Source organism: Sparus aurata, chromosome 24 (genome assembly GCF_900880675.1).
Source record: "Sparus aurata chromosome 24, fSpaAur1.1, whole genome shotgun sequence".
Lineage (NCBI taxonomy): Eukaryota > Metazoa > Chordata > Actinopteri > Spariformes > Sparidae > Sparus > Sparus aurata.
In genome coordinates, this window is record NC_044210.1 from 2,989,700 (window position 1) to 3,016,261 (window position 26,562).

General features: G+C 40.7%; 1 protein-coding gene across 1 annotated transcript in view; it reads right to left on the minus strand.

Annotated features, from left to right (window-relative positions):
• The window catches only part of chrm4a (cholinergic receptor, muscarinic 4a), a 32,791-nt gene extending 9,424 nt beyond the window's left edge, over nt 1–23,367 (minus strand). Inside the window, exons 1-2 of the mRNA XM_030409910.1 lie at nt 22,814–23,367; nt 925–1,523 (exon numbers count right to left, since the gene is read on the minus strand). Of these exons, the coding sequence (XP_030265770.1) occupies nt 925–1,523; nt 22,814–22,868 (654 nt within the window). The 5' untranslated portion in view covers nt 22,869–23,367. The remainder of the gene's footprint in view (nt 1–924; nt 1,524–22,813) is intronic.
• Nucleotides 23,368–26,562: the final 3,195 nt, after the last annotated feature.

The window sequence follows — 26,562 nt, forward strand, 5'->3', positions numbered from 1 at the left end:
TGAAAAAACTGCCGGGAGACTCTTGTGACTCATCACAATTGAATAAAGATTAATTTAGCTTTGCCTAGCAGCCTTCCTGTTATAGCTCCGGGCTCCCACTAGGGGAACTGCTGCATGAGGAGGACAGAGCATAGCCGAGTGTCTTGCTGGAGTTGTAGGTGAAATCACTGCCAAGCCGTTGAAAAGGCTTCTAGGATGTCAGTAAGTTAAACCACTGGACATTTTTAGTGAGACTCCGCAACAGATATCAAGCAATATTTATTTTAGGAAGTTTGTCCATCTTCAGCTTGTTTATGGTTTTGGAGAAACATGTTTTGCCAACATATATTCTAGTGAATGGGTTGCAGAGTTTGAGATATAGCAGCAAAAAAAAAAAAAAAACATTATAGGAGTCAGTAGAGTAAATACCTAAACAAGAAAAATGTGTAATTTGTCATGGCCTCTATATAAGTTAATTCTTGAAATTAAGATCAGTATCTATGACAACCTAATTGTGGTATATGGTGTGATGACAATAATGTATCAACCATTGGAAACACTTATCTTGGACAAGGTCAAACGTCATTGGAGCAGGAGTCAGGGGAGGATTGGAGCAATATATTAAAAAAAATAAGACATTCAACAGACTTTGGATGGAGACAGGGGTTACCTTTCCTCTCCTTTTCACACCACCCTTTTATCATGTGGCGAACGTTCCACATTAATGTCACCTAATGTGACATCTGAGCCAACTTCAGTCACGTATGAAAACTGACTTGTGGTTCAAAGCTACAGAAAAACTGGTAAGGTGACCTTGAGTAAGGACTATTTCGTCACACATTCATCACACATCAAAAGGCCATTTAAAAGGCTGCCATTTTGCAAACAACCTTCTCTTACTGAATGCACTTTTTCAATTATTCATCAAAGTTTTATGCACTCTACCTGGATGTAACACTCTCCGGGTGGCACCGTTCGCTGTCCAACGATGAACTGCCAGAACAAGATTGCAGGAGCCCACAAGATGAATGACAGGATCCACGCTGCTGCAATCATTAACCCCGCCATCTTTGTTGTCCTTCTTGCCGGGTACGTGAGGGGTTTGGTCACGCAGAAATAGCGGTCAAAGCTAATGATCAGTAAATTCATCACTGAGGCATTCGAGACAACATAATCTAAAGCCAGCCACAAGTCACAGACCACCGGCCCAAGTGGCCAGTAGCCAACGATGATGTAGACTGTGTACAAATTCATGCTGAAAACACCAATAATCAAGTCAGCGCATGCTAATGAAAATAAGAAATAGTTATTAACAGTTTGTAGGTGGCGATTTACTTTGATGGACAGCATGACTAAGATATTTCCGGTGACAGTCACAAAGCTGAGAGATCCTGTAACCAAGGCAATAAAAAACATCTCCAAAGCTTTATATGGACTTGCTGTCCCCACTCCATCGTCCACTGGGGAGCAGGTTGTTGAGTCATTGTTGGAAATGTTGCATGAGGTGTTGGAGAACAGGTCAGCGGATTGGTTGAGCGAGGACCCTGATGGAAAAAGGAGAGAGACAGGAAGATAAAGAAAACATATTTCAGTAAAGACAAATATAATGTGTAGTAATGGCACTGATCATCAACATCACAGTGTCTGCTGTCCTGAAATATTCCCTGACTCAAACACATGTTGATTTCCAGTAAAATAAAATGCACTTATGGCAGTATCATCCGTTTATCATTCGTTCTTTTACATTCAATTGGAAACCAAAATTGGGAAATGAAAAAAAAAACAAACATTTGCTATTTCATTATAGGTTAATGAATGTGATACCAAAAAATGAATCGGTTTGTTTCTTCAAACTACAATTTTATGCTCAGATCAAAAAAAAAAGGGAAATGAATAAACTGACTGCAGGCCAGACTTGGTTTTGATATTTAGTTTGTCCAATTTGTGTGACCCAGAAGTTATTGACTTCGTCATGTGTTGCACTTCATGAGCTTGCAGCCAATTCACCCACCAACAGTTCAGTGTGGAAGAAAGCCTGGATAATCAGAATCACACAGTGATGGTAAGTCAATGAATCGACACCATGGTGGCACTAATACAATAAAGACTGTGAAACTGGCAAGACACATATAGAGATTTCCACCACACTGCAACAGACGACGCTAAAGTTAGTATCTGATTCACAGCTTCCTATTGGAATTTTCTAGTCCACCTTAGAAGTGGCACACTGCCTATAGATGCTGTTGTTCTGTCATTTTCCAGACAGTTCATGGACTGAAAAATGTTATCAATATAGGGAAGATGAAATGACAATTAAATACACAATGACACGGTCTGCAACTGGTTTACAACCCTAAGTTTTCATCATTTTAACGCTAGCATTTTTTTCTTATTGTCCTTGCTCATGGTAAACTGATTGTCTTTTTTTCTGTTCCTACCTATTTGCTGTGGTTCTACCTGCTCAGCATTAAAATGTCACCATAACCCAATAATCCAAAATGACAGGGGACATCAAAGGGTTTAATAATCCTGACTGAATAATCCTATCTTTTTTTTCTTTTTTTTTTAAAGATTTTTTCTGGCATAGACACCTTTATTAAGCAGTTGACAGATAGGAAAAATAGGGGGATGTGACATGCAGCAAAGGACTCTGGCCAGAATCAAACCGGGGTCAGCTGCATATATGGCATGTGCTCTAACCACTTGACCACCTGTGCGCCTGAACAATCCTATCTATTTTTACTGTCCATTTCAGTGCTGTTGCTTTATGTCTAGACCACATGAGACCAGGTCCAGATCAAAAAACCACTATACTTAGACCCATAAATTCCGGACTACATTTTCTCAGAGAGGCTAAAGACTCCCAAGATTCTTGAGACCTTTTTTCTATTTGTGAAAATGCAAAATAAAAAAAGGGCTATTTCACAGCTTTTCCAGAATAGTTTTAAAAGTACAGCGTAGCTTTAATCGTCCACTTTAATGCACACACACACTGGCTTGCCTCCCCTTTCCGTTCCCCCTCTCCCTCTATGTGTCTGCTCTGCTGACTGTTTTCATTAGCAGTATGTTTTAAGTCACCATCCAAAAAAAAACACACTGTGCGTTTTTTTAAACCTCCACATGCAAGTGAGCTGCATGTGAAGGTAGCTTGTCATTAACTCTGTAGCCTATTCAAACCAATGTGGTAGCACATGACGTCATAACAACAAGGCGCAGTAACAAACTTGTATGACACAATGGCATAAGTAGGCCTGCGTTAAATTAAAGGAAACATCTCTCCCTCTCTCTCTGTTTCTCTGCAGAACGGATGGCGTCGTTCCCTTGCACTAATTTATAAAAAAGGGCTGCCAAATAATAATAATAACAATAATAATACTAACAAACATGACATCAGACTGTGTCTCTCTCACTGCCCACAGAAATGTATTTTGGTCATAAGAAAACAAAATGATGTCATCTCTGTACGGTGCAGTGCCACACAGACATAAAGTGAACAACGTACCAACTGCCAAACACTCACTCAGGGCAAATGAACAATCATCGATGTTCTTTTATAACCACTGTTAAAACAACACCGAAACATCCATGCAGAAGGATTTTTTTTTTTTATTTGGTTTGTGTTGTGTTCCCTGATCATGACCAGAGTTTATACCACTGAATAAGCCTGACTGAAGGTCCCAGCAATGAGTCATGTACTTGTGCTGATGATTTCAGCCTAGCTAATTTGGTATAATGTGAGCTTCAACTCAGCACTCCCACTGAGCAGAGAAGCTGCTCCTTAGAGATAGTGAAAAAGAACACCTGTCTGACTTCACAATCAGCAATATAGACCACTCATCTTAGTGGCTTCATTGTTAAAATTATTTCATGGAGTATAAGCATTGAGCTGTATTAACTACTTGTGGAATCATTTTACTTGAACAGAAATTCTTGTCACCTCCTCCACTTTTAAAGAATGAATGAATCGATGCGTAAAATCACCTTATATGAATTAGCAATATATTATGTATTTGTTTCTTTCCAAACTGGAGAGATAATGATGGCAGTGTTAGACGTGAGATGCATGTCTGGTGCAACGATGGTGTATTCACTGGGAACTATCATCATGATAATTTTTCTAGACCTAGTAAGAGTAATCACCTTATAACCTGGTGGAAAACATGGATCATGGGATAGAGCAACTTAACTTGTAGCTTGTAATCTGTTTATTATGTCCACACAAGTTTATTACTCCCTTAACTTTCTTCCTTCCCCTTTTTTGTCCCGTCTATCATTGTAGACTTTGGTAATGTTACTTAAAAAAGTGCATACTATGTAACAGAGTTAAGCCAAAGTGACATTTAAGGATTTTATGCCCGATTTTGCCACTTCAGCCGGTTTTTAGAGCTCGTTGTCAGAATACCCAGATCAGAGGCAGATCAGCATGCGCTCCCGTGAATGACTGTCGGTAACTGTGAACTGTTGAAAGACCTGATCCAGCAGCTCAGAGACGGCTTGCCTGCGTGTGTCCTACATCTGCCGGCTAAAAATCTGGATGAGAGCAGATCCTCCTCTCCTCTCTCCCTCTCTCCTCTACCGTAATCCACAGTTGCTCTCTGAACCCAGCCTGCGTACGGAGCAGGTGCAATAATAGCCTAAAGTTTCTATCAGAATACAGACACACAAGCGTTTTAGTGTATGTAACCACAGTAGGAGCAGGCTGTAATGCGATTTCAGTGCAAAAATTAATCCTTGCTGTCCACAAATACGGATCTGCTCTCCTACCCGTGTCATTTTCTTCTTTTGTCTTTTGTCACTGCAAATCAGTGCGCAAAAAAACTCAGACCACATCATTCCTGAGTCACGTCGCATGTGTCGCTGACCAGTCATGTAGTGTGGAAACCACACAGAAAGTTGTGTAGTGTGAGCAGGACCTGATCTGACAGTTGTTTGTCCCTTCTCACTCCTACTGATCACAGTTGGATGCAGATAAGACTGGCTGGTGGCTGTTCTACTGCCGGTCTATCTGAAGTATCTCTGTACAGTGTGCAGAGCTCATCATACTTGGTACATGCCATGGGGAGCTTGCTAATCTTATCTGCATACTGATGAGGATTCTTGCAGAAAACAAACTCGAGAATCAAAAACTGATTGAAGATAAGCAGTCGCATCAGAGTGCAACTGCCTTCTGTGTATACAGCCAAGCATCATTATTCAAAGGCCCATTAGCAGCACTGAAATCAATACATTCATCAAGTAATGTACTGTACTTAAGTACTTAATAGAACTTATTATTTACTCCACATTCATCTGAATGCTTTAGTTGGTTGTGTCCTCCCCTAACCCAGCTGGTCAAAGTAGATGGCTGCCTACATAGAGACTGGGTCTGTTCACAGGTTTGCGTCGGAAGATAACATTTGTTGTCATCTGGTGATATATATAAATGAAAATGTATTGGAATGGACAGTACAAACTGCCAGTTGCATGTCTAAACACTTATGTTCAGTATAAAACTAGCTTTAACACAAGCACTGTACACAGGGTCAGTAACCCAGTTTGCATCACTGTCTGTGCACAGAGCTCCACCGCTATGAAAAAATGCAGATTACAATATAATAAAGCAGTCTATGGCATTTAATAACACAGAATGGCTATCAAACATATCATGTGCGTATTTATGGCTGGCACTACTTCAAAGCATTATGAATAATGAAAATGGATGTATGGCCTCTAACCAATCTGTGCTGCAAATTCAATTTAGGGCTGTGGTTTAAACATACACTCTATTGTTCTTTCAACAATATGCTAAACCAACGCGGTTATTCCATATATATTCAAACTCATTTAATAGAGAGACTGGCCGGCTCCGATAACATTACAGCGGATACATTAAACGCAGGGAGAAACAAACACTGCAGGACCGAGAACCTGGGAGACGTAGTGCAGGGGGAATAGGTGGGGATTCATTTCAAAGCAGAACTCTGATTATATTCAGCTTTTTCACATTATTCGTTTATACTCTTCTCAATATACTGACAAGCATTTTGGGGGAATTCCTCAGCATTCAAGCTGGACATAAAGGCCTTATTTTTAGGCGTATTACAGTCCTGATACGTTAACAATAAAGAGCAATGTTAAGGTTGCCATTCTGACTGTACTTATGTGTAGATATTAAATAAAAAGGAAAATCAACACAAACTACTGTGACATATGATGGACCACAGCTCAGTGATATTGGAATTGTAATCTAAAAGACTGAGAAAAGGCAAGAAGGAGTAAAATAACAAAGAGTAAGGGTGTGAGGAAAATCTGTTGGGAACTGGGCACTGCTATGGGACCAGTGTTTTCTCACTTTACCGTGATGTAATGTTAGCCATCAAATATCGAGCGAGACTAAAATTAGTACTGTATGTCAAACAGGCTGGCCACACTGGCTGTGCGAGCAGCGTGGCTGCGTGGCGTAATGTCCTACTTTTCATCTCGGCGTCCATGTTAACAGGTTAGAGCAGCCACACACTTCTCACACGAGGAGAGACGAGGCTGCAGCGGCGTTTCATTTAGAGATTTGGAATCTTGCCTATATTTTACAGGCTCGCAGCCAAAACAGACTTTAAACAGACCTGTAGACAGTCATATCAACATCACACGAGCGTTTCACTCCAGTTTCAATGTCACAACAGGACTTTTCCCGCGCGTTCTCCTTTTCTTTCTCTCCTTCCCTCCCTTCCTTTCTTCCCGCCTTCCCCGCTTTCTTGCTCTTTCCTCTTGTGACAGGAGGAAGACAACCTGTTGTTTCTTCCTGTGATTACTCATTCTAAATATCAAGAAAGCCAATTAAACAGTCTAGCTGCTGTCATAAACAAGTGCTTATGTCATTTCCGTCAGTCGATGCTGTGATCATAAAATGATTACTGCCTGGTCAATATGTGCCGAATCAGTTTTATACCCATTCCTTTTTCTTGGCAACAAAAAATATGTGAATACGTTTATCCATATTTAAAAGCTGTATAGGTCAATAAGTCTCTCCCGCCTCTCTATAACCACCTGTTTTCACGTCTATGTTGCTGCTGTTGGTCAGGAATTGACTTTTTAATTAAAAATCAAATTTACATTGATCTTTATAAACACAAAATACTTTCTCTGACTACACAAAGCTATTCACAAGATGTGTATCTTCTCTCAGCGACAGCACCCAAATCAAGGAGCAGCTTTGATTTCCGTTGGCTGGGGCCAATATCTGTTTCATTTCCAACGACAAAGCCTATCAGCTTACACTCAGCCAAAATATTTCATTGTCAACAAGGCAAAGTTAATTAGCACATAATTAGGAATTGTTTCATTCCCTAAGAATGACTGATTATGAGCTATATTTTTCTCTTAATAATCTGCAATATGGCTTATATTTCAAAAACTGTAAGTGCTTTATTCTTTGCAAAATAAAATAATAATAATAATAATAATAATAATAATAACAATCCATTTTAATTCAAATTAAATCACACACACATACACAGTAGAATTGGCTTAGATCTTCCATGAAATATACAACACAGGCAGATGAGAGGCCCATTACCACAGATTTCATCACCATCATCTCACGCACTCATATATACATGAACAGCATTCGAGCAACAAGACTGTAGCCAGCACACTGCTGCAACATTTATACCTCCCTAGCATGGCCATATACTCGCACAGTCAACAGACAACCAGCAGCCAGCATTGAAATATTCATCTAAAATTTACATTATATTAAATAATACAACTGTGGATGTTTCCGCCCGTTTCATTCCTCATTTACCCACTGCAGCTTTAGATCTGAAAGAATCTAAATTTATTCTGAATAACATAGTAAGACCTGCTCTCAAACTGAATGAAAAAATAGAGACCTGTGCACACTGTGACACACTGCAGGAATAAAAAGCACTGTTGGCTGTTGACTGGCTAAACTGTATGTCATTGTTTGAGTCTGTAGTTTTTCTCTGTGTGTCTTGAATTGGATGTGTTTTGAGGTGTTTAGAAGGGTATTGCTTTATGCTCTATGATTTCTCTGTCTCTTTTTCTTTGCATTTTTCCTTATCATCACTCCAGGATCTCCCCAGAGAAGCAGGAGGTGAGCAATGGGGTGACCTTCCTCCTGTACCTCAATATACATGTTATATTTAAAGAAGAAGGCAAAAAAATAAAAAATAAAAAACTGCCCTTAAGGGTAGAAAACTGCTCAGTTTTCCAGCGAACAAACCCTGTGGGGCCCCTGTTTCTTTTTTTTTTCTTCATTATTTTTTTTTTTTTTTTTTTGGAAGTGCAGACGTAACAAAAAATAAACACACACTAAACCCACAGGTCCCATTGCAGAAACCCACAGCATCATCGTAATTATTGCTCCATTGTGGACAGCCACAATTTGTGTGCAGGCCTCGGGTGCACAAAAACTCTAAAAAGCCAAGGATGTAACCAAAGCCTGTAATTTCAAGATCACCACCACATGGTTATCTTGCAACACAACAAGCAAAACATGAATACAGTTATATACAAGGAGACACATTTATATGATTATACAATTCATACACACATTTATACATACTATGTACATATAAATGAGTAAATATGGTCTTTTGCACATCTGCTGCCCTGTGCTTTACCCAAGTTATTGGGGGAAACACAGCGAGGTGGCTTTTAGAGGAAAAAAAAGTTTGGTGTACAATGTCACAATGTTTCGGAAGTCAACTTTGAAACTGACAACTCTGGAATATTTTTGCATGTGGTGGCCACTCTCCTTGTCCTTCCTGACTGATTCTTCTCTAGTTTTGTGTTCTGCTAGTGTCCTTGCCACTACTGGTAGCATTAGGTGCAACCTGCAGCCCACTCAGGTTGCACAGGACAAAGTCTCACGAGCATGGAGGAGATACCAGGAGGGGAGGGGAGGGAGAGCTGGACAGGGCCGTCGAAGGTCAATAACAGCACCCTGACTGCTTTTAGGTACCAACGGGGAAATCCTCAGAACCAATGCTGGTGCAGTGGACCCTGGTGCAGGACAATGCCCAGCCACATGTGGCCAGAGTGTGTAGGCACTTCCTGGATGACGAAGGCATTGATGCCATTGACTGGTCCCATGTTCCCCTGACCTAAATCCAATTGAGCACCTATGGGATGTTATGTATCTCTATCAGAATCAGGTGTGGCAAAATGACTCAAATGTGCCCCCTACAAAATTTTTGTTTTCAGCTAAGTGTATGAAAACTTGTAGGCATGGGTAAGTATGTATATCATTATCCAGGTGTACAAAAAGCCTCTAAGGGCCATAACCTTATCCCAACAGGTAGCCACTTTGAAAATTTAGAGGATGTACTTTGAGGACCTCCTTTGAGACAATGAACCAGAATTGATTTCAAATTGGATCAGTTCAGTCTATAAATGTTTGCCATGTCAAATTGGAAAGCTTTGAATTTGTATTGATCGTGGTGTGCCGTCAAATTTTGATATTTTGCCACGATAAATGGAGCCGTTATTGATACTTGTTTGGTTCTTTATCTGTATACTTAACGGTTCTTTTTGATCGTGGAATTACTTTTTTTAAAACTCATTATTGTAAGAAAAAGAATAAACTCAGTAAAAGACAGTAAAAGAACTAAATGTTTTTAAGTATAACCATATTGTGTTAGAGTCTCTTCTTGAGGACATCGACATGCCACCACCAACTTGCACCATGAACTGCATCTTGCGGAACAATTCACAGAAATTTTCACCTGGTGGTTCACACTTCATATACTGAAACATAAGATATCATTGAAACTGCAAGAAGTGTTGAACGGCTCCTCACATCCATGGGGGGCGTGCTGCAGACACGAACACGGATGGTTCTGAAGAACACATACTAATTACATGTTAGGTTCAAGTATATGAAGGGGAGACCACACTGTGTAATTCTCATGTAAATCAAAAGATGATTGAAAATGGCTTACTTCCCATTTTACCAGTAGGTCGTGTAATGAATTTGCCAGGACTAAAACACGTCAAATATGGGGAGGATTGGACAATGTGAAGTCAAGTTAGAACAACTTCCTGTTTCATTCATCACGGAGGCATTGCCACAGCAGTGGGATCCAATGAAAAGTAACAATGTTCACTATACTACGTCATTCCAGCTTTGAAGATTTGCAGAACAAATTTCAGGTGGATCTCGTAAACCTGCCAGAAATAATACATACAAGTACACAAAATTGCACTTCCTAATGCCACTAGGTGGTGAAGTCCGACAGTATGTATTTGTATATTGAGTTTGAATAGCTTGCATACAAAAACGTCCTGTTTCACAGCAAATCATCGACTGTTGCCACACCGGCATGTCACCACTGTTGAACAAAAACTCACAGTCTTTACAATACACCATTATCAAGGTGTATGGTGTTTTGTGAGCATTTTATAGGTGGATCAGGTAATCGGGCTAGGAGGACTCCTTCAATATTCAAAATATAATTTCCTGCTACCAGTAGGGGACACTATAACTGTGACTGGACATGGTTTGGACTCTTAAAATGAAACTCTTGCCAAAAAGCAACCAAGGCTTTATTTGTGATTGAGTATGAGTCAAACCTTTGTTTAAATGCATAATTACGAAGAAAGAGGCACTTTTAAGATTTACCGTAGTTTGTTTTCGGGAAAGCTAATTTTCAAAGGGGTGCAGGGGCACTCTGACGCTAGCATCAAAATCGCTATTTTTAAAACAGTAAGAAGTCTCGACACAACATGAAACTTTGCTCGTAGCATCACCAGGGTCTCTACACATGAACACGAGCATTGAGAACATTGTTTGTGTACACAGAGTTTACTAAAAAGAAGGTTTTTGGACAACTCGTGCGCCGCCGTCATGGCAGACAAAAAGTGTCCATTACTCTCCTGCCTGTTAGGTTGTACTTGGGGATCGACACTTTTTGTCTGCCATGACGGCGGCGTGCCGGAGATCCAGCTCCAACGGTGAGTAGTTAGCTTGCCCGAAAACGTAACTATGGTAAATCTTAAAAGTGCCTCTTTCGTCGTAATTATGCTTTTACACGAAGGTTTGACTCATATTCAATCACAAATAAAGCCTAGGTTGCTTTTTGGCGAGAGTTTCACTTTAACGAACGTGAATATTGGGGCAGATACCACCATAAAAAGTTACCATAATCTTAACTGTAAAGTAAAGTTAGAATAATTCCTTGCATTTCAAGAGGGTCCTCTCACAGTTCAGTGCTCTGACCCTAATCAGAGGGCGCAAAATAATGGACCAAGAATGTGACATTAAACTGCTCTGCACAATATCCGAAATGCTTGATCATTCGGAGCCGGGGGAAATCAGTACGTTCGAGTGACAAGTGGCAAAAAGAGCATCTATAAGTGTCATGGTGCCACGTGTTGTGGAGGGTGAATCTAGAAGCCAGGTTAGTGCCTCTGTGTGGCTTCCTCCTCCTGTCTCAACCGATATATATGTGAGAACCATCAGCAGTAAATAGCCTGTGATCCTCCGCTGCCTGATAATATATTTTATATTTTTCTGATTAAGCTAGCTAGTTTGTTGTGAAACAACTTTGCAATGCTAAGTGTTGGTTTTAATCAGAGCTGCGAATTTCGATGTTTCCCCATTAAACAGGAACCTGTCATGACCTACTGGGATCATCATCCAAGCTTCATGAAATGTTCATGCTATAGTCAACACTTGATATACTGGAATTAACTTAGCTTAAGTGGATGTTCTCTGGGGCCAGTCCGTTCCACTCCTTACAAGATGTACAATGTGATTCAGTTTTAGTGTTTGCCAAGTCAGAAGAGGGTGAAAATGGAGACATTTAGCAGTTTTTGTGTTGTTTGTTAGGTGTTTCGTTGTGGACAGAGGTCTAAAAACGACATGGAAAAGCAAATTTAGATGCAAGTCACCTGAAAGTTTAGGCAGCTTAATGCAAAATCCAGGCTCAACACCCAGGCTTCTTCCCCACCCTGCTCAGCCACTTCAACTCCAACTCCTGCCCGTACTACAGGATGCTATTTAAGTATTGCTTCGTGACAAAAATCAGTACTAACAATTTCAGCAACACAAGTTCTAATCGGACAAAATGAGATGGCTTTTGCTGTATTATTTCCTCCAATGAATTTCCCCAGTGTCTCATCACAGATTCTGCTGCCGAGACACAGTTCTGCTCGAGCTGGCCTTGTCTACAGTTCGTTGTCACAGTGCTGGGTATTACATGTTTGTGTCTCAAAAAAACCCCTTCAGTTTTCTGTCTCCATCAGTGGATATTTCTGTTGGCTCATTATAACAGTGGAAGTTATTAGGCGCCATCAAATGTCATATCTAGCAACTTCAAGTGTATCTCAATAATATCCAGTGTATCGGTCAGGTTTCAGACATCAAAGTATCTAAACTATCTAAATAATACAGGACGAGTGTAGTACAATGTATATTGGTTACCATAAACTCTTATTTCATTCAATTAAGATGGTATTCAAATACTGACTGAGCCTCCAACCAACAGCCTGCATGAAAAATGTCACCAATTCTATCTATACATTATCAGAATTATGGCACACTCACCAATCTTTTACCTAATACATTTCAATTGCAGTTTCAATGAGCTACAAGGTACGTTAAGCTTCTGCTCTACTGATGGACAGTTGGATGTATATATAATGAATCTATTAAACCAAGAGGTAGTCATGCAGTGTTGGCTTTGCATCAACAAATGAAAACAGGGTCAGATAAGACTAAAGGTTTCTTGATTAAATCGTATAAACACATGTAAAAGAAGAAATAACACCTGACACTATTTGAGAATCTACATTACCTATAGTTAAGTTTTCAAAAGATCATTGTGATGGCTTTAATTAGATCTCGTTATAAGCACAGTCTTTTTTTTAATGAATGATGTTTAAAGGGATTAATCAAATACGAGGCAATGTTACCACGATCAGCTCTAATTCTATCAGACTAGTTGTCCTCTCTAGCTTTAAACAGTTGGCATAAATCCCCCTCTGCCTCTTCCCAAACCCCTTCCCTCTAATTCCTCTATCGCCCCTCTGCATCCTCCCCTCTCTCCAACTTCACATCCCTCTGTGCCCATTTTGATGCCAGCTCACAAAGAATGTGAACATCAGGGTCTGAAACATTATAAAAGTTCACACTCAGACAACACATGCACAGCCACGACAGCAAACGCAACATGACAACTGCGGTATCCTCAAAACTAGGCCGTGTAACAGATGATGGCACAACTGCAGGTTGTTAAAGATGTAACGGCACTCCATCAGGATTTTCTGACTTTTCAATACAAATAAAAAAGAATTGGTAAAAATGAATCTGGTTGATCCACAGCCTAGTCACGACCTCTGTTCTCTCCACTGCTATATGCCCTCACTACCAAAGGACTGTGTTCACTACTCTTCATTCAGACAACCAACACTTAAACTCAATCCCAATACACCTCTTGCCCCTACCACTTAGCACTCTTGTTTGGGTCGTGCAAAGTGTTAGGGCTACTTGGCCCTCAAAACAGGAGGTTCAGACGGAGGTTTATGTGAAGTCAACTATCACAATCAAATTACAAATTGGCAATGAATAAAAGAAAAGATTCAACCAACTTTCTATTTGTGTGTAATCTAACCAACTTCTGACCATAAACATGGATAAATACAGCGAATGTTGGGGAGTTACAATGACAACCTTGCAAAGAGACAGTAACTGATAAATAATGATTGGGTTTGTCCCTTTATGCTGATCTGCACCAAAAGCTAATGGGATCTTTTATGGGCAGAGACTGATCCTCCATCCAAGTTTCATGGAAATCTGTTGTTTTAAGTCCTGACAAACCAGCCAACCAACAAACAGACACAGAGGAAAACACAAGCCTTATGATGGCCTTTGCATGGTGTTACCAGCCTACTGCTGCTTTGCTAACAGAAGTTACACACAGTTGCCAAGCAAATTATTTCGTGTAGTTTGACCATTTCTTTCACACACAATATACAGTTTAAATACAGAGCCCTTTGCCACTCATTCACTTTCAGAACTCTGCTGACTGATGACAGTGATCGACATCACATCTGCACAGCAAACTCTTTCCTACCAGAATGCTGAACAATGACACACTTTTCAGCATTGATATGATATATTCTTGGGCGCAGTGTCACTGCATTTAATAAATGTCATCATAAAATTTCGTAAACGTAAATACGAAGAAGCACGGAAGAAGCTGTACTTTTTCTGAAGTGAAAACAAACTAGTACAGGATGACCGAAAATAAATTCAACTGAGTGCTGACCTCTTGAATGTGACAGCTGTCTGCAGAATCAGACAGCAACACCAAACTCTCAGGGCAGTGACAAAACATGATTTAAGCTAATGAGGAGGGGTTTCTCCTAACCCAACAAGACAACAAACAGGTTGTTAAAGCAAAGCAGCGTCAAACTGACATTTCTGACAGAGAATAGAAACCTCTTAATATATGTTTTAATGCCAAATGATTTAGAAATTACCGTAGCCACTTCACAAAGTTTACATTTCTCCTCATGCAACAACTCTTGAAAGCACACAATTTTTAAGGGAGTCTTGGGTTGCTGTTTCCGTTACTAGTTCACTCTTTAATTAAAACACTGTGTTTTCACAAACAGTTTCACACCAAGACTGAAAAGATCACAATATAACAGGGGCAGGAAGTTAAAATTAAGCTGTTGCACCAGACCTGGTGGAATTCCATTTATCTTGCTGTCTAAGTGTAGTATTTTCACAAAACATTTTCTTCATTTGATTTAATTAATTTACCACTAGACTGAAACAGAGTTATTATATTATTAAATGGGTAATTAGTAACACTGCAAACAATAAAGCACAGTGTTGTTATTTTCAGTACATTAGAGCATATATTTAATTGTCATATATTTAATTGGACAATAAGCCTCAGTTTGACTGTTGCTCGCTCACCTCAAGCTACAAGTTATTATAGTGACTGCAGTCAATGTAAAGTCCTTGAGCAGTTGTCAATATGGAAACATGACTGAATTTGAAGAAGTCACATAACGGATCACGACTAACTGATTAACACCTGGCCTTATCGCTTGACTCTTGACTTGCAAAAGAGAGGTGACCATCTCAAAGGTTCCCATTAGGCGAAATTACGTGGGTAGGCATTGCTTTTCATGTTTCATTAATATCTTACAGTTATAATTCATTCTGATGAACAAGGTTCGTTAAAGTAAGTTAATGTGCTCTTTAACATGAAGTATAGGACCACATGTTTGTTTATGAATAGTTAATATTAGCATGATCTTTTCTTCCTTCATCGCTGCATTTGGTATTTAGATTTAGTTTAACATAATTTAGCAATATGTGTTTAATGTTTCTATGCCATTGCCCAATTTTTGGCACTTTGTGTGTATTTTTGTAAGTCGGTATGGCCCTCTGGAAAAAAAATGTCGCCCATCCCTGCCCATATTAAGGGTGTCAGGCAACATAGCTCCAAGAGGCCGACAGCAAGCTCTACGGTACCTGTGGAAGGATATACTCATGATGATACGTTTTTGTAACATAGCAAAACTATACAAATTTAGACCAAGTTATTCTGGTTAGAATGACATGAGAGAAGCCACACATTCTTTGAGTGGAGTCAGAGGATGACAGGATTATCAGTCAGGTCCCCTTTCCATTTCTTGGGATTAATAAAGTACTGTATGCATTCATTCTGGTAGGTTATTCACTGCTCTAAGTGTTGCATAATGCTGGTACAGTTTAATGTTGGAGGTCTCCCTACACTCTTTATATTTCTATTGTTTTGTTGTACACAACATGCTATACATTCACATCTACCCGCACCAAAGCTCCCTTTACACAGATCTTTGATCTTTGTCTCGTCTGTAGTTTTGCGTATGGCATTTTGGCAATTTTCCTATAATATATTGAAGAACAATCCTAACAATGCCATTCTTTAATCAGTCACTAAACTAAAATACGAAAACAATGCTGTACCACAATACTTTAACGAAGAGTTGGCAAACTTCTTGCAAACAGCTCCTGAGAGCTGCAAGCTGCATTTGTAGCAGGCCCAAATAATTTCTCCTCACTGCAGTAACACAAGGTCCTGCCAGTATTCCAGATCAGTTAGCACCAGCGGCTAACTTCACAATCTGAGGAACACCAAGCAAGTTAGCACCATGCAGCTATCCCTGCAAAGGAAAGTAGAGAACTGTTTCCTCATCTGCCGACTTTCATCAGACCATGCTCAGCAAGAAGAGCATTGTTCAACATTGGAATCCCAACCTTTTCCTGCAACCACCTTTATCTTTTCTTCGAAGACTGGTAACATTGAACTGGGCCTAGATAGCATAAGCATAGCACAGCAAAGCGCAGGCCTTTTATCTTTGGTCGATGTAATGCACATTTAGTTTATGTGTTTGTGCCCAAGGGACTTCTGAACCAGCAGCCATGTACCAGAAGGGCCAGTGGGACTACAGCTTCAGCAGGTGCGATGCAATGGGAGGCTATGGAGGATTTTTGATTTGTCTCAGGGAAGTCGAGCCAACTGGTTCCCTCAGTAAGGAAAAACAGGGCTTGGCTCAGGATGTGTTCAATGGGAGTGGAGAGCAGCTTACGCAGACTGGAGATACGGTCAAGCAGTGGAAAGAGAACTTTGAGGAGCTCCTTAACCTGACCAGCACATCCCCACAGAGGAGAAAGAGTCTGGATTTGGACCAAAAGAATACTGTGGATACAAGTGGCCGAAATGAACTTTGACTCAGTGTGACTGGGATAGGCTGAGAAGGATGGACTTCTGGAGGAAGCTTTGAGGACAGCTGCTGCTCCTTCATGTTGAAAACAGCCAGTTGAGATGATTTGGGCATGGTTCAGGGATGAATTAGGATGCCTCCTGGCCACCTCTCTTTGGAGGTTTTCTTATGACTGTGAATGCACCCCCTTCCCACCTCAACCCTGAGGAAAAGAAGGCTCTGGCATCCCTCAAAAGAGACCGGAACATCACCATCTTGCCGGCAGATAAAGGGATATGTACTATGGTGCTAAACACAGCGGATTACCACACCAAAGTCATTTATCCGCTTAGTGATACTACTATCTATGAGATACTAAGGCAAAATCCTACCAGAAGCTATAAAAAGAAGTTTACATAATATCTGCAAAATCTGGAAAAGGACGGACCACAGTATAACCGACTGTACCCTGGGGAAGCCATCCCATGCATCTACGGACTCCCCAAGGTACACAAAGAAGGAACACCACTCAGACCACCAACAGCAACATCAAATCAGTTATCCATAATATATCCGACACTTAGCAAGCAGCCTGACTACTTTGATGATTAAAACTCCACACCACTCATGATTACGCCAAGAAGACTAGAGAAAAAACACTGGATTCAAACAATGGTTGCTTATGATGTCGCCTCACTTTTTACATGCATTCCCACCCAAGGAGTGGTAACCAACATCACTCCAGACCACACTTGTGCCTTACTTGACCTCTGCCTGATGATTACCTACTTCCAGTACAGTGATGGTTTCTACAGACAGAAGCATGGCTGTGCCATGGGCTCACTAGTGTCTCCAACAGTGGCCAATCTCAACATGGAAGTTGAGAGCAGATCCTTGATCAGCTCCACAGGAACTGATCCTTGCCACTGGTTCAGACATGTGAAAGACACCTTGGTCGAAATTAGAAAATGGAAGTTGAAGCCTTCACAAGACACATCAATGCTGTGGGCAATAACATCAAGTTCATGCTGGATGGTGTCAGAAGAGACAATCTGCTCTTCTTACAGTATGCGGTACACATTAAAGAAGATAGACGCCTCAACATCACCACCCACTGGAGCACAAGCTTTGCTTATTGGTAACCTAAACCATCATTTCTGTTACTTTAGTTTTTTTAGTTTTTTATTGAGTTGTTTTCATTTTTGGTTTGAAATAAAGTCATTCATTCATTCTTTAACCATGCCCACAAAGACGGAGGGGAAGGAGGTGGAACAGAAGCACATCAAGGGAGCTCTTAAAACCTGTGGCTACCCTAACTGGACCTTTGTCAAAACATCTAATAGATCCAGAAGGACAGTGAGGAAGAGAAAGAAAAATGGAACAACATCATCATTCCTTGTCCATGTTGCAGGAATATCTGGGAAACTCAGGAGGATCTTCAATAACCTCCACATCCTAGTTCATTTCAAACCAAGCAACACACTGAGGCAGAGACGTGGCTGACCAAACACCCAGGCATAAGCAGAGTAACACAGTTTATTCCGTTCAGTGCAGCCATGATTGCAAGGAGACAAGTACTTTTGCCTGCGATATAGCATTAAGAATTGCCATGACCTGGAAGACTTAAATCCTAAGTATTCGTACATATCTCATCAAGTTTACACACCCGCATCCGAAATTCTTTATCCACACACAAAACTATGTATGTTTTCACAGACACACAAACATGCCTTTACACTACAGGGAGCTGTGTTTCGCTTGAGCAGTGATAAAAAGGATAGAATTAGGAGAGCAGGAGGAGGAAGAGAGGAGACATGAGAGGTGTTGAGGGAGGCGAGGAGAACAGAGAAGTTGCTGATGGAGATGAGGAGACAGGGGAAGAATCACAGAAAATGGAGAAGAGGGGGTTTCTTAAATCAACCCCCCAATGGTTAATCTAAAACTCTGAGCTGCCAATCATTCTATCATGAAAATGCAGTGCTGTGTGTGTGTGTGTGTGTGTGTGTGTGTGTGTGTGTATGTGGGGCAGGGGATGAAGGGAAAACCCAGCTCGACTAGATGGGAGGAGACACCCCCTCTCTGATAAAGAGATGTGTTGGTGAGTTAGAGCTGCGTCTCTCAGTTAGAACCATGGGCACTGCCTGATAGCAGGTCCAGCTAGATTAGCATTAGCTCAACCTCGTCAGCAGCTGCTGGGGAGTTTGTCCCTGCGACGTGGGAGACGGCACCAGAGCAAGTCACGGTTGTATGGCCTGGTCAGCAGTCATCCGTCCCGACTGCTAACCGTTTTTCTGTCCTTGCTAGCCAAGTTGTTAGTCCTTCTGGCTCTCGTGCCTCGCCTGCCCCGCTGACAGTGCTTGTCTCTGGTCCCTTAGGCCAGCGTGGTAATGATGAGACGTACAGTAGGCTGACAGCTATGAACCGCTGGCTGGTGCGTCACTGTAGTGATCAGGGATCACAGGTTCGTGGATAACTGGCCCTCTTCCCACCTCCACCTGATGAGTCCTTCATCCTCCAGGAGTCAGCAATGCAGTTTGAAGCAGGTTTGACACGAGGGATGTAGCATTTGGCAGATCACAGGTGACTAGAGAGCCTGCTAGTGATACAGTCAGTGCTGGTGTGGACTCCACTAGCCGAGTTAATACGGCTTGTCAGGGAAATAGTGCAGAATCCCAAACTGATGGCTTTGTAAAACATTGAAACTCGCCACTCTTTCATTGAATCATCCCCTAGGCTAAATGTGTAAATCACAATAATCAAATTTGGATTTCTAGCACTGACAGTGGGGAAATGTCTCAGCAACCACTTTATATAGTCTTACATAATAAAATACCAAAGCTAATCACTACCTGCACAGGCAGCCAAAACATATTATTACTAAACGGTACCTTGTTCCAGTTCATTAATATCTACCATAAGCTCTGCTAAATGGCCTGTCAATGGAATCTGGTGCTCCCATGAGCTTAAAACCCTCCCATTTGGCTTCATTAATATTAGATCACTGTCCACCAAAACCTTACTGATGAATGAATTGATTATTTAACATGAGCTGGCTTATGTGAAACATGACTGAAACCTTATATTTTTCTGCCATTACATTAAGCCTCCCCCCCTCACAGTAACTACACCCATGTTGCTTGAGCTTCTTAAAAGGGGGGAGGTGATCCAACCAGGATATTAAATTTACTTCATTTGGTCTTCTTTATTTCATTTAAAACCATCCTCGTCAAGTAGGAATGGCCTTGTCCAGGGGACTGGCTTTCACGTGGTGGTAATCTATAGACTTTCAGGGCCTTGCTCTGAGTATTTTGAAGAATTGGTTAATTTGTTGCAGATCTTGTTACGCGTTCAGACAAGATCCTAATTTTGGGGGATTTAGCTATCCACTTAAATAAGCCCTCTGGCCCTCTAAGTAAAGCTTTTCTGGGACTTCTTGAACTTTCTTGCTTCATTCAGCTTGTTCATGAACCTACTAAATCCAGTGGTAACATTCTGGGCTTGATCCTCTCCCATGGGTTAGACGTGTCATCCCTGAATGTCGCTTCCGTCTCTTCTGCAGTGTTGGACCACTTTCTTATTACATTACAAGTGTCATTAGCCTGTCCTTGTACCGGTGACACAAATGTTTTCTCGTCATATCAGCCCGGCAATTGTAGCGGAACTCAGCGAAATATTGCCTGAGGTCTTGGCTTCTTTTGCGACCATTACAGAACCTGCGGAAAAGTTAATCAATGATTTTAACACAGTACTTCTGTTTCTCCTTGATTCTGGGGCACCTGTCTATACCAAAATATCAAATTTTGCGACGTGCATGGCGAAAATCTTAATTGGAAGTTTTCTATCTTGCATGGTGTGATGGTGTACTAAACTATAAGCGTGCTCTCTATGTTGCTAAATCAGCATGTTTCTCGGGCCTAATAAGCAATAATAAACACAACCCTAGATCTCTCTTTGACACTGTGGCTAAACGTACTCATCTCTGGCTTCCTCTGCAAAAACTCCTCTCTTTTCATTCAGGCTCCCTTCTGATTGACCAGGGGCCTCTGGGACTATCTACCTCTCCAGGCTCCTGCCGCCTCACATATTGATGGATCTGGATCGTCATACCCTAGGCTCCACTTGATCATTACTGTCCTCTGTTTTACTATCTCCTTATATCTGTATTTCTGTCAAATTTGATGCCTCTTCATTCTGATGTTTTCTTTCTTTTTACTGCTCATTATCTCGTGCGGCCTGCCCTCTTCCAGGTCACCACGTTGGAGCGGAGGTTGTGTGGCTCGGGCACCACTTGGCGAAGCCTTGGCCTAAATCGTGATTTTGCTGTTCTGTTCTGTACATCTATTGCATGTCTGTCCGTCCGTGAGAGGGATCCCTCCTCTGTGGCTCTTTCTGAGGTTTGTACCATCTTTTATTCTGCCATTAAAAGGGTTTTTTTCTTATAATGGCATGTTTTTCCTCACTTGAATCGGGGGTCTAAGGACAGAGGATGCCGCTCACTTTACAGTTTGTTTGTGATTTTTGGCTACATAAATATAATTGTTCTGATTTGATTTGAGTGACCTGAGAAAAACAGCTATCCACTGTGACACAACCACTGAGGTGTCTTTGATATTTTCTTTACTGTTGAGGTTGTTGTTTTTGTCTTGTTTTAGTGACCTGCACTTTGGAAAAGTATGTATCTAATATTATGCTCTCCAAACAGTGCATGTAAGTGAGTCAGAGAGACTACTTTCAGCATCATGCACTCTAACAAAAAAAGAACTGAGTAATCGCTTAAACGTCAAGAAAAAGTGATGATGTTAAGTAGTGAGTGTTATACACTGAGTGTTGTCTCATGGCTTGTAAACTGCATTTCTCACATTTTTCTCCTATGTCCCCCTCATGTCTCTGCCATATCTTTTAGGTCGGTGAGTCTCTCACATCAGCACACATTCAAACACACACACAAACACTGTGGCATCCTCGAACTAACAAGTCAGACAACTGCGTTGGAGCAAATTTGACGTATGTCCATGTATTTACACTTATAATGCCATACATATTTATATATTGTATAGTCAATTTGTACACTTTGGATTAATGTCTCTCAAATTTTCAAGCCTTGTCGCTTCAATATTCCATGACATAAAAAGAGGCGGGAATGGAGGGATGAGGCAATGAAGAAGAGATGGAAAAAGAAAACCAGCAGACTAGATGGGAAAAATAGGAGAGTGAGGGAGTTTCATCAGGCTCGATAATGAAAACCTAATTCTGTCCGTCTTCTCTCAGTCACTGTTTTGGCTATATCCTCCTTCACCACCTCCTGTCATCCTATACTCCGCTCTCTTCATCTCCATTTTTTCCTCTTCTGCCCTGAGAGAAAGCTGCTGTTATCATTGTTTGAAATTGGATTCCCAAAGACAACATAACCTTCTCCCATGTAGATGTAATCATAAAAAAAAAAAACATATTCTGACTGATGTTTTCAACATGATGTTGATTACTGATTATATGAATATCACATTATCACTTACCTGCTGATCCAAGAGAACTTATCCAGTCATTTATTCGATATAAGGGCACGGACATATCAGTGTCAAGAATTAAGGGTTTCCTTGGATTTTATCAGCCTTGATTAAGTTCATTATAATTTGAAACATTACCACAACACCTATCTACACCACATATTTAGCCTGTTTGCTGTGAAAATGTTGACCACATCATTTCTTTATATAATTTTAATTAATAAAATAAAATCATTTTGACTTATAGCTTGGCATATTGAGAAACTTGTTGTTACTTATCAATAGCCTATTTACTTATACATGTATTTGTACTTACTTGTTTTGTTTTGTTTTTTTTTACATTTCCTTAACATTTATAAAAACGAATGTTTTACATCTATCATGCTGTATTTAACAAAGGGCACGATAATGCTTCAGTAGGTATGTAGTGAGGGGCCAATCAAACTCACTATACCTCGCTTTAAATAGCCTAAATTATTAGTTTATTTCTATTCTTTAAATTGTTGTTACACCCTGGGGTTATAATTAACACATTGTCCTTCACTTAAGATTGATTGTATTATGGTCAAAACCAATATTAAGAACTGTGTGCGTTCACAAAATGAATGGAGCCTCTCACTTACCAGTGAAGTTCCAGGGGGACTGAAGCCCCCCGACTCCGTTACTGTCGTTACTCATGTTGCATGGCGGTGAATCAACAACTGCCAACCTGAGACCTCTCTCCTTTATCCCTCCGCTTTTTGCTCTTATCCACTTTCCCTTTTTCCAAGTTGTCCACTGGCCGTCGCACCAAAAAAATAAAAAATAAAAATAAAAAATGTCCAGTTATCCAGTTCTTTCTTAACTGACTATTGTTCCGCTGTGTGGCGGAGAGTCACAGTTTTCACTCTCTGTCGATGATCCTGTTCTTCTGTTGTGGGTTTTCTCTTTCTGCTGTGACATTAACCAGTGTGTAAATGTGCGGCTGTCCTCACTGGAGTGTATCAGTCAGTCGGGTTGTCAGAGGGATCTGTTATCCAAACACACAGAAAATCAACAGCAACTTATCACTTATAACTCGGTATCACTCAGCGATTGTGTCGGGAAACAAATCTTATAAGGCACGGATTCACGCGCACCACGGAGCGCTCCGTCCATACAGAGTGAGCGAGCGACACACAGAGAGAGAGAGGGAGAGAGAGATGGAGAGAGTCACAGAGAGAGAGAGAGACAAAGAGAGACAAAGAGAGAGAGGGAGGGGGGAGAAAGACAGAGAGACAAAGAGTAGTGTGAGAGACAGAGAGAGAGGAGATCAAGGGAGAGGGGGGAGAGAGGGAGAAAGACAGAGAGGGAGAGAGAGGGGGGGAGACAAAGAGAGAGAGGAAGGGGGAGAGAGAGACAGAGAGAAGTGTGAGAGACAGAGAGAGAGGAAGATCAAGGCAGAGGGGGAGAGAGAGAGCGAGAGAGGGAGGGAGGGAGAGAGAGAGAGTGAGAGAGAGGCTTGTGATGTCATTTTCCTCAACCAATCCTTAATGGCAAAAATCTGTTTTGACTATTCAACATTTCTTCACAGTGCTGGCACTCTGAATGTACACTTACTGTTGTATTTTGCTCACAGTTTTTGTTTTTTCTTGCATCACCAACAGACATCTTGGCCAAACCTTCAGAGCACAAAAACCCCACCTGAGCCACATGTGTACAGAGATATGTTTCTGCCACGACATCCTGGACCAAGTTGTGAGGAGGAGAGACGGGCTTGGTGCTTAAACACAGTCAAAGTTGATGGACCATATTGACACTGATGCCAAACTTTAATTTGAAGACAGTCACCATTTTATCTTATCTTGTTACTGCTGCGTTGACCCAGATGCAGATGAAAATTTTTTTTACTACAGAATCATTTCCTGGGCGTATATGTGATCATGTGTGCATATTAGTTTTCAGCCTAAACCACTGATGCACAGTATGTTCTGTCTTTGTACACCATGGAGTTACAAACTTTTATTCCATTATGCCACCTTGTGTTGCGATGACAAAGAAATCACCATGATGTCTCCGAATAAGCTCAATCGACCAGAATACTGTCAACACTTCTCACTCAGAGAGGATATTTGTCAGTCAACACATGGACCTAAACAACACTAACTAGACATGTCATATAAATGGTTAACTTTAATCTTTGAAGTTCAAATGAGTTTTCCCATTTTTCAGTATTTCATTATGGAATAACAGCTTTTCACTTTACCGACTGAACTTAAGTGTCTGTAAAAAGAATGGGTCAGAAATGCAGCAATTTGCTTAGATATCCTTTATTTTTTCTATATTTTTGCATATTGTCGGAGAAAATTAAAATGAAAGTGCAGAGAGAGGAAGGAGAAAACACTAGATAGAGCCATCCAGGAGAAAATATCTCACACTTGAGGTTGAGAAATAGAAATCGATTTCTAAGAGAGTTGTTGTAACTGTGACTGCAAGTGTGTAAATATAATGGGGAAGGCAAGCAATCGAGTAAGATACCCTGCTAAGTTGCTTTATTAGCAAAGACAAGATGTACTGTGTCTAAAAAGCATGGCTGTGGCCATGGTCGGCAGCACCGCTCCTTTTGATAGCCAGAGCTAGACATGGAAGGAATATTTTGAGGTTCTCCACCATTCTTTTAAGCTAATGAGACAACAGGTTTAATTAGCCAGAAAGCTATTTTGCTCAGTTCGGCAGTCAGACTTTAAGTCTTATGAGGAACCTCGTCAGCCTTGCAAGACCAGGTGACGTTTGATGAGCTGGTTAAGCTGTTAATGGACCATTTCAACCCCAAACGCAGAGAAATTGTGCAACGCTTTAGGTTTAATTCAAGAAACAGGAGGCATGGAGAAACAGTAATGGAACATGTGGCTGTTTTGAGGAAATTGGTGCAAGATTGCAAATATGGAGGTTATCTGAAATGCTACATTATAAACTGGTGTGTGGAATAAGAGATGATTGTGTATAGCGTTAGCTGTTGTCAGAAACTTTTGACTTTCGACAAGGCTGAAGCTGGCCCAGGTCACCGAGACTGCCAGCAAGGATGTGAAAGACCTTGAGCTCAAGCAGTGCACACGATGTCAACAAAACACGTCCTCATGTAGTAAAGCTGAGATCCTTCAACGTGTGCAGCAAGATGTTGTAGGTATTTCACTGATCAGTGGATTTGTCTATCATCGGCTTACACTTCTACCCTTTAGGAAGTGTTATTATTTCCAAACCTCCTCTCCACGACGCTAACTTTGTTTTTGGATTATGGACTATGCTAATCGAGTGAATTTCAGGTTTCTTTTATCATTGTACTTTATCACGGACGTGTCATGTATCTCCAGTGCAGTGCCTTTACTGCGTGTTATTGATAGTGTTAAGTAAGTCATAAGCTGCATAATGTACGCCGCCTGCTCCCGTTTATTACAGCGTGTGAATATGCATTGAGCTGTCGGCTCACCTGCAGGGACAGTTCCTCCTGGATCACCAAACATCTGCAGGCAGTGGGGTCTTAGTGTTCAGAACTGTACGTAGTGGAGAATATTGCATATAGGTTAGAAAGTAGTCTTACCTGCAGCCCATCAACCGTTGAAAGATCGTGAACATAGGTTCAGGGGGATGGGGGTCTCATTTTCTTCTTTTTTTTTCTTTCTTTCCCTTCTTCTTTTTCTTACATTCATGCCAGCGTGTATCTCCCACTGCCTACCTCTTGATGCAATAGACTGTGTTTACTTGTGTATCCAACTACCTCTTGATTGATCACTACTCTCAGCTTTCATTTGAATATTTGAATATGAATATAGAAAGATTCAAAAACAGTATTCTTACAAAACAAACACATTTGTGCACTACAGACCAGGAACAACTTAAAAGGCCCTGGCTGGTTGACATTTTCCACTTAGCAAAAAGTAGTATACTTGAGGTTCATTTTATTAAGTATGCTTGAGTATAAGTATAAGTATAGCAAGTATACTATGGACCATGTACTTGTAGCATACTAGAAAGTATACTAATTTAATACTTCTTCGGACTAAATTGGAACATTTTAAGTTTATAAAAGTATACTTTAAGTATACTTTATAAGGTCATTTTAAGTTTACAGAAGTACACTTTCAAGTATACAACAAGTACACTAATCTATATACTACTAGTGTACTAAGTATATACTTCTAGTCCACATTTTAGTTTATTAACATGTAAGTTTATAACAGGGCTAATGCCTCAAAGCAAATGTGTGTAGTGAAAAACATTTTTATTCTGCTAAATTAAATGTAAGCACAACTCAATGACTCAACCTTTCCCTGTACTTACATCAAGATATTGTAAGTATTACCACTTGCAATGTGACAAGTTCTAGCAAGAGATCCACCATTTATTACCATACATA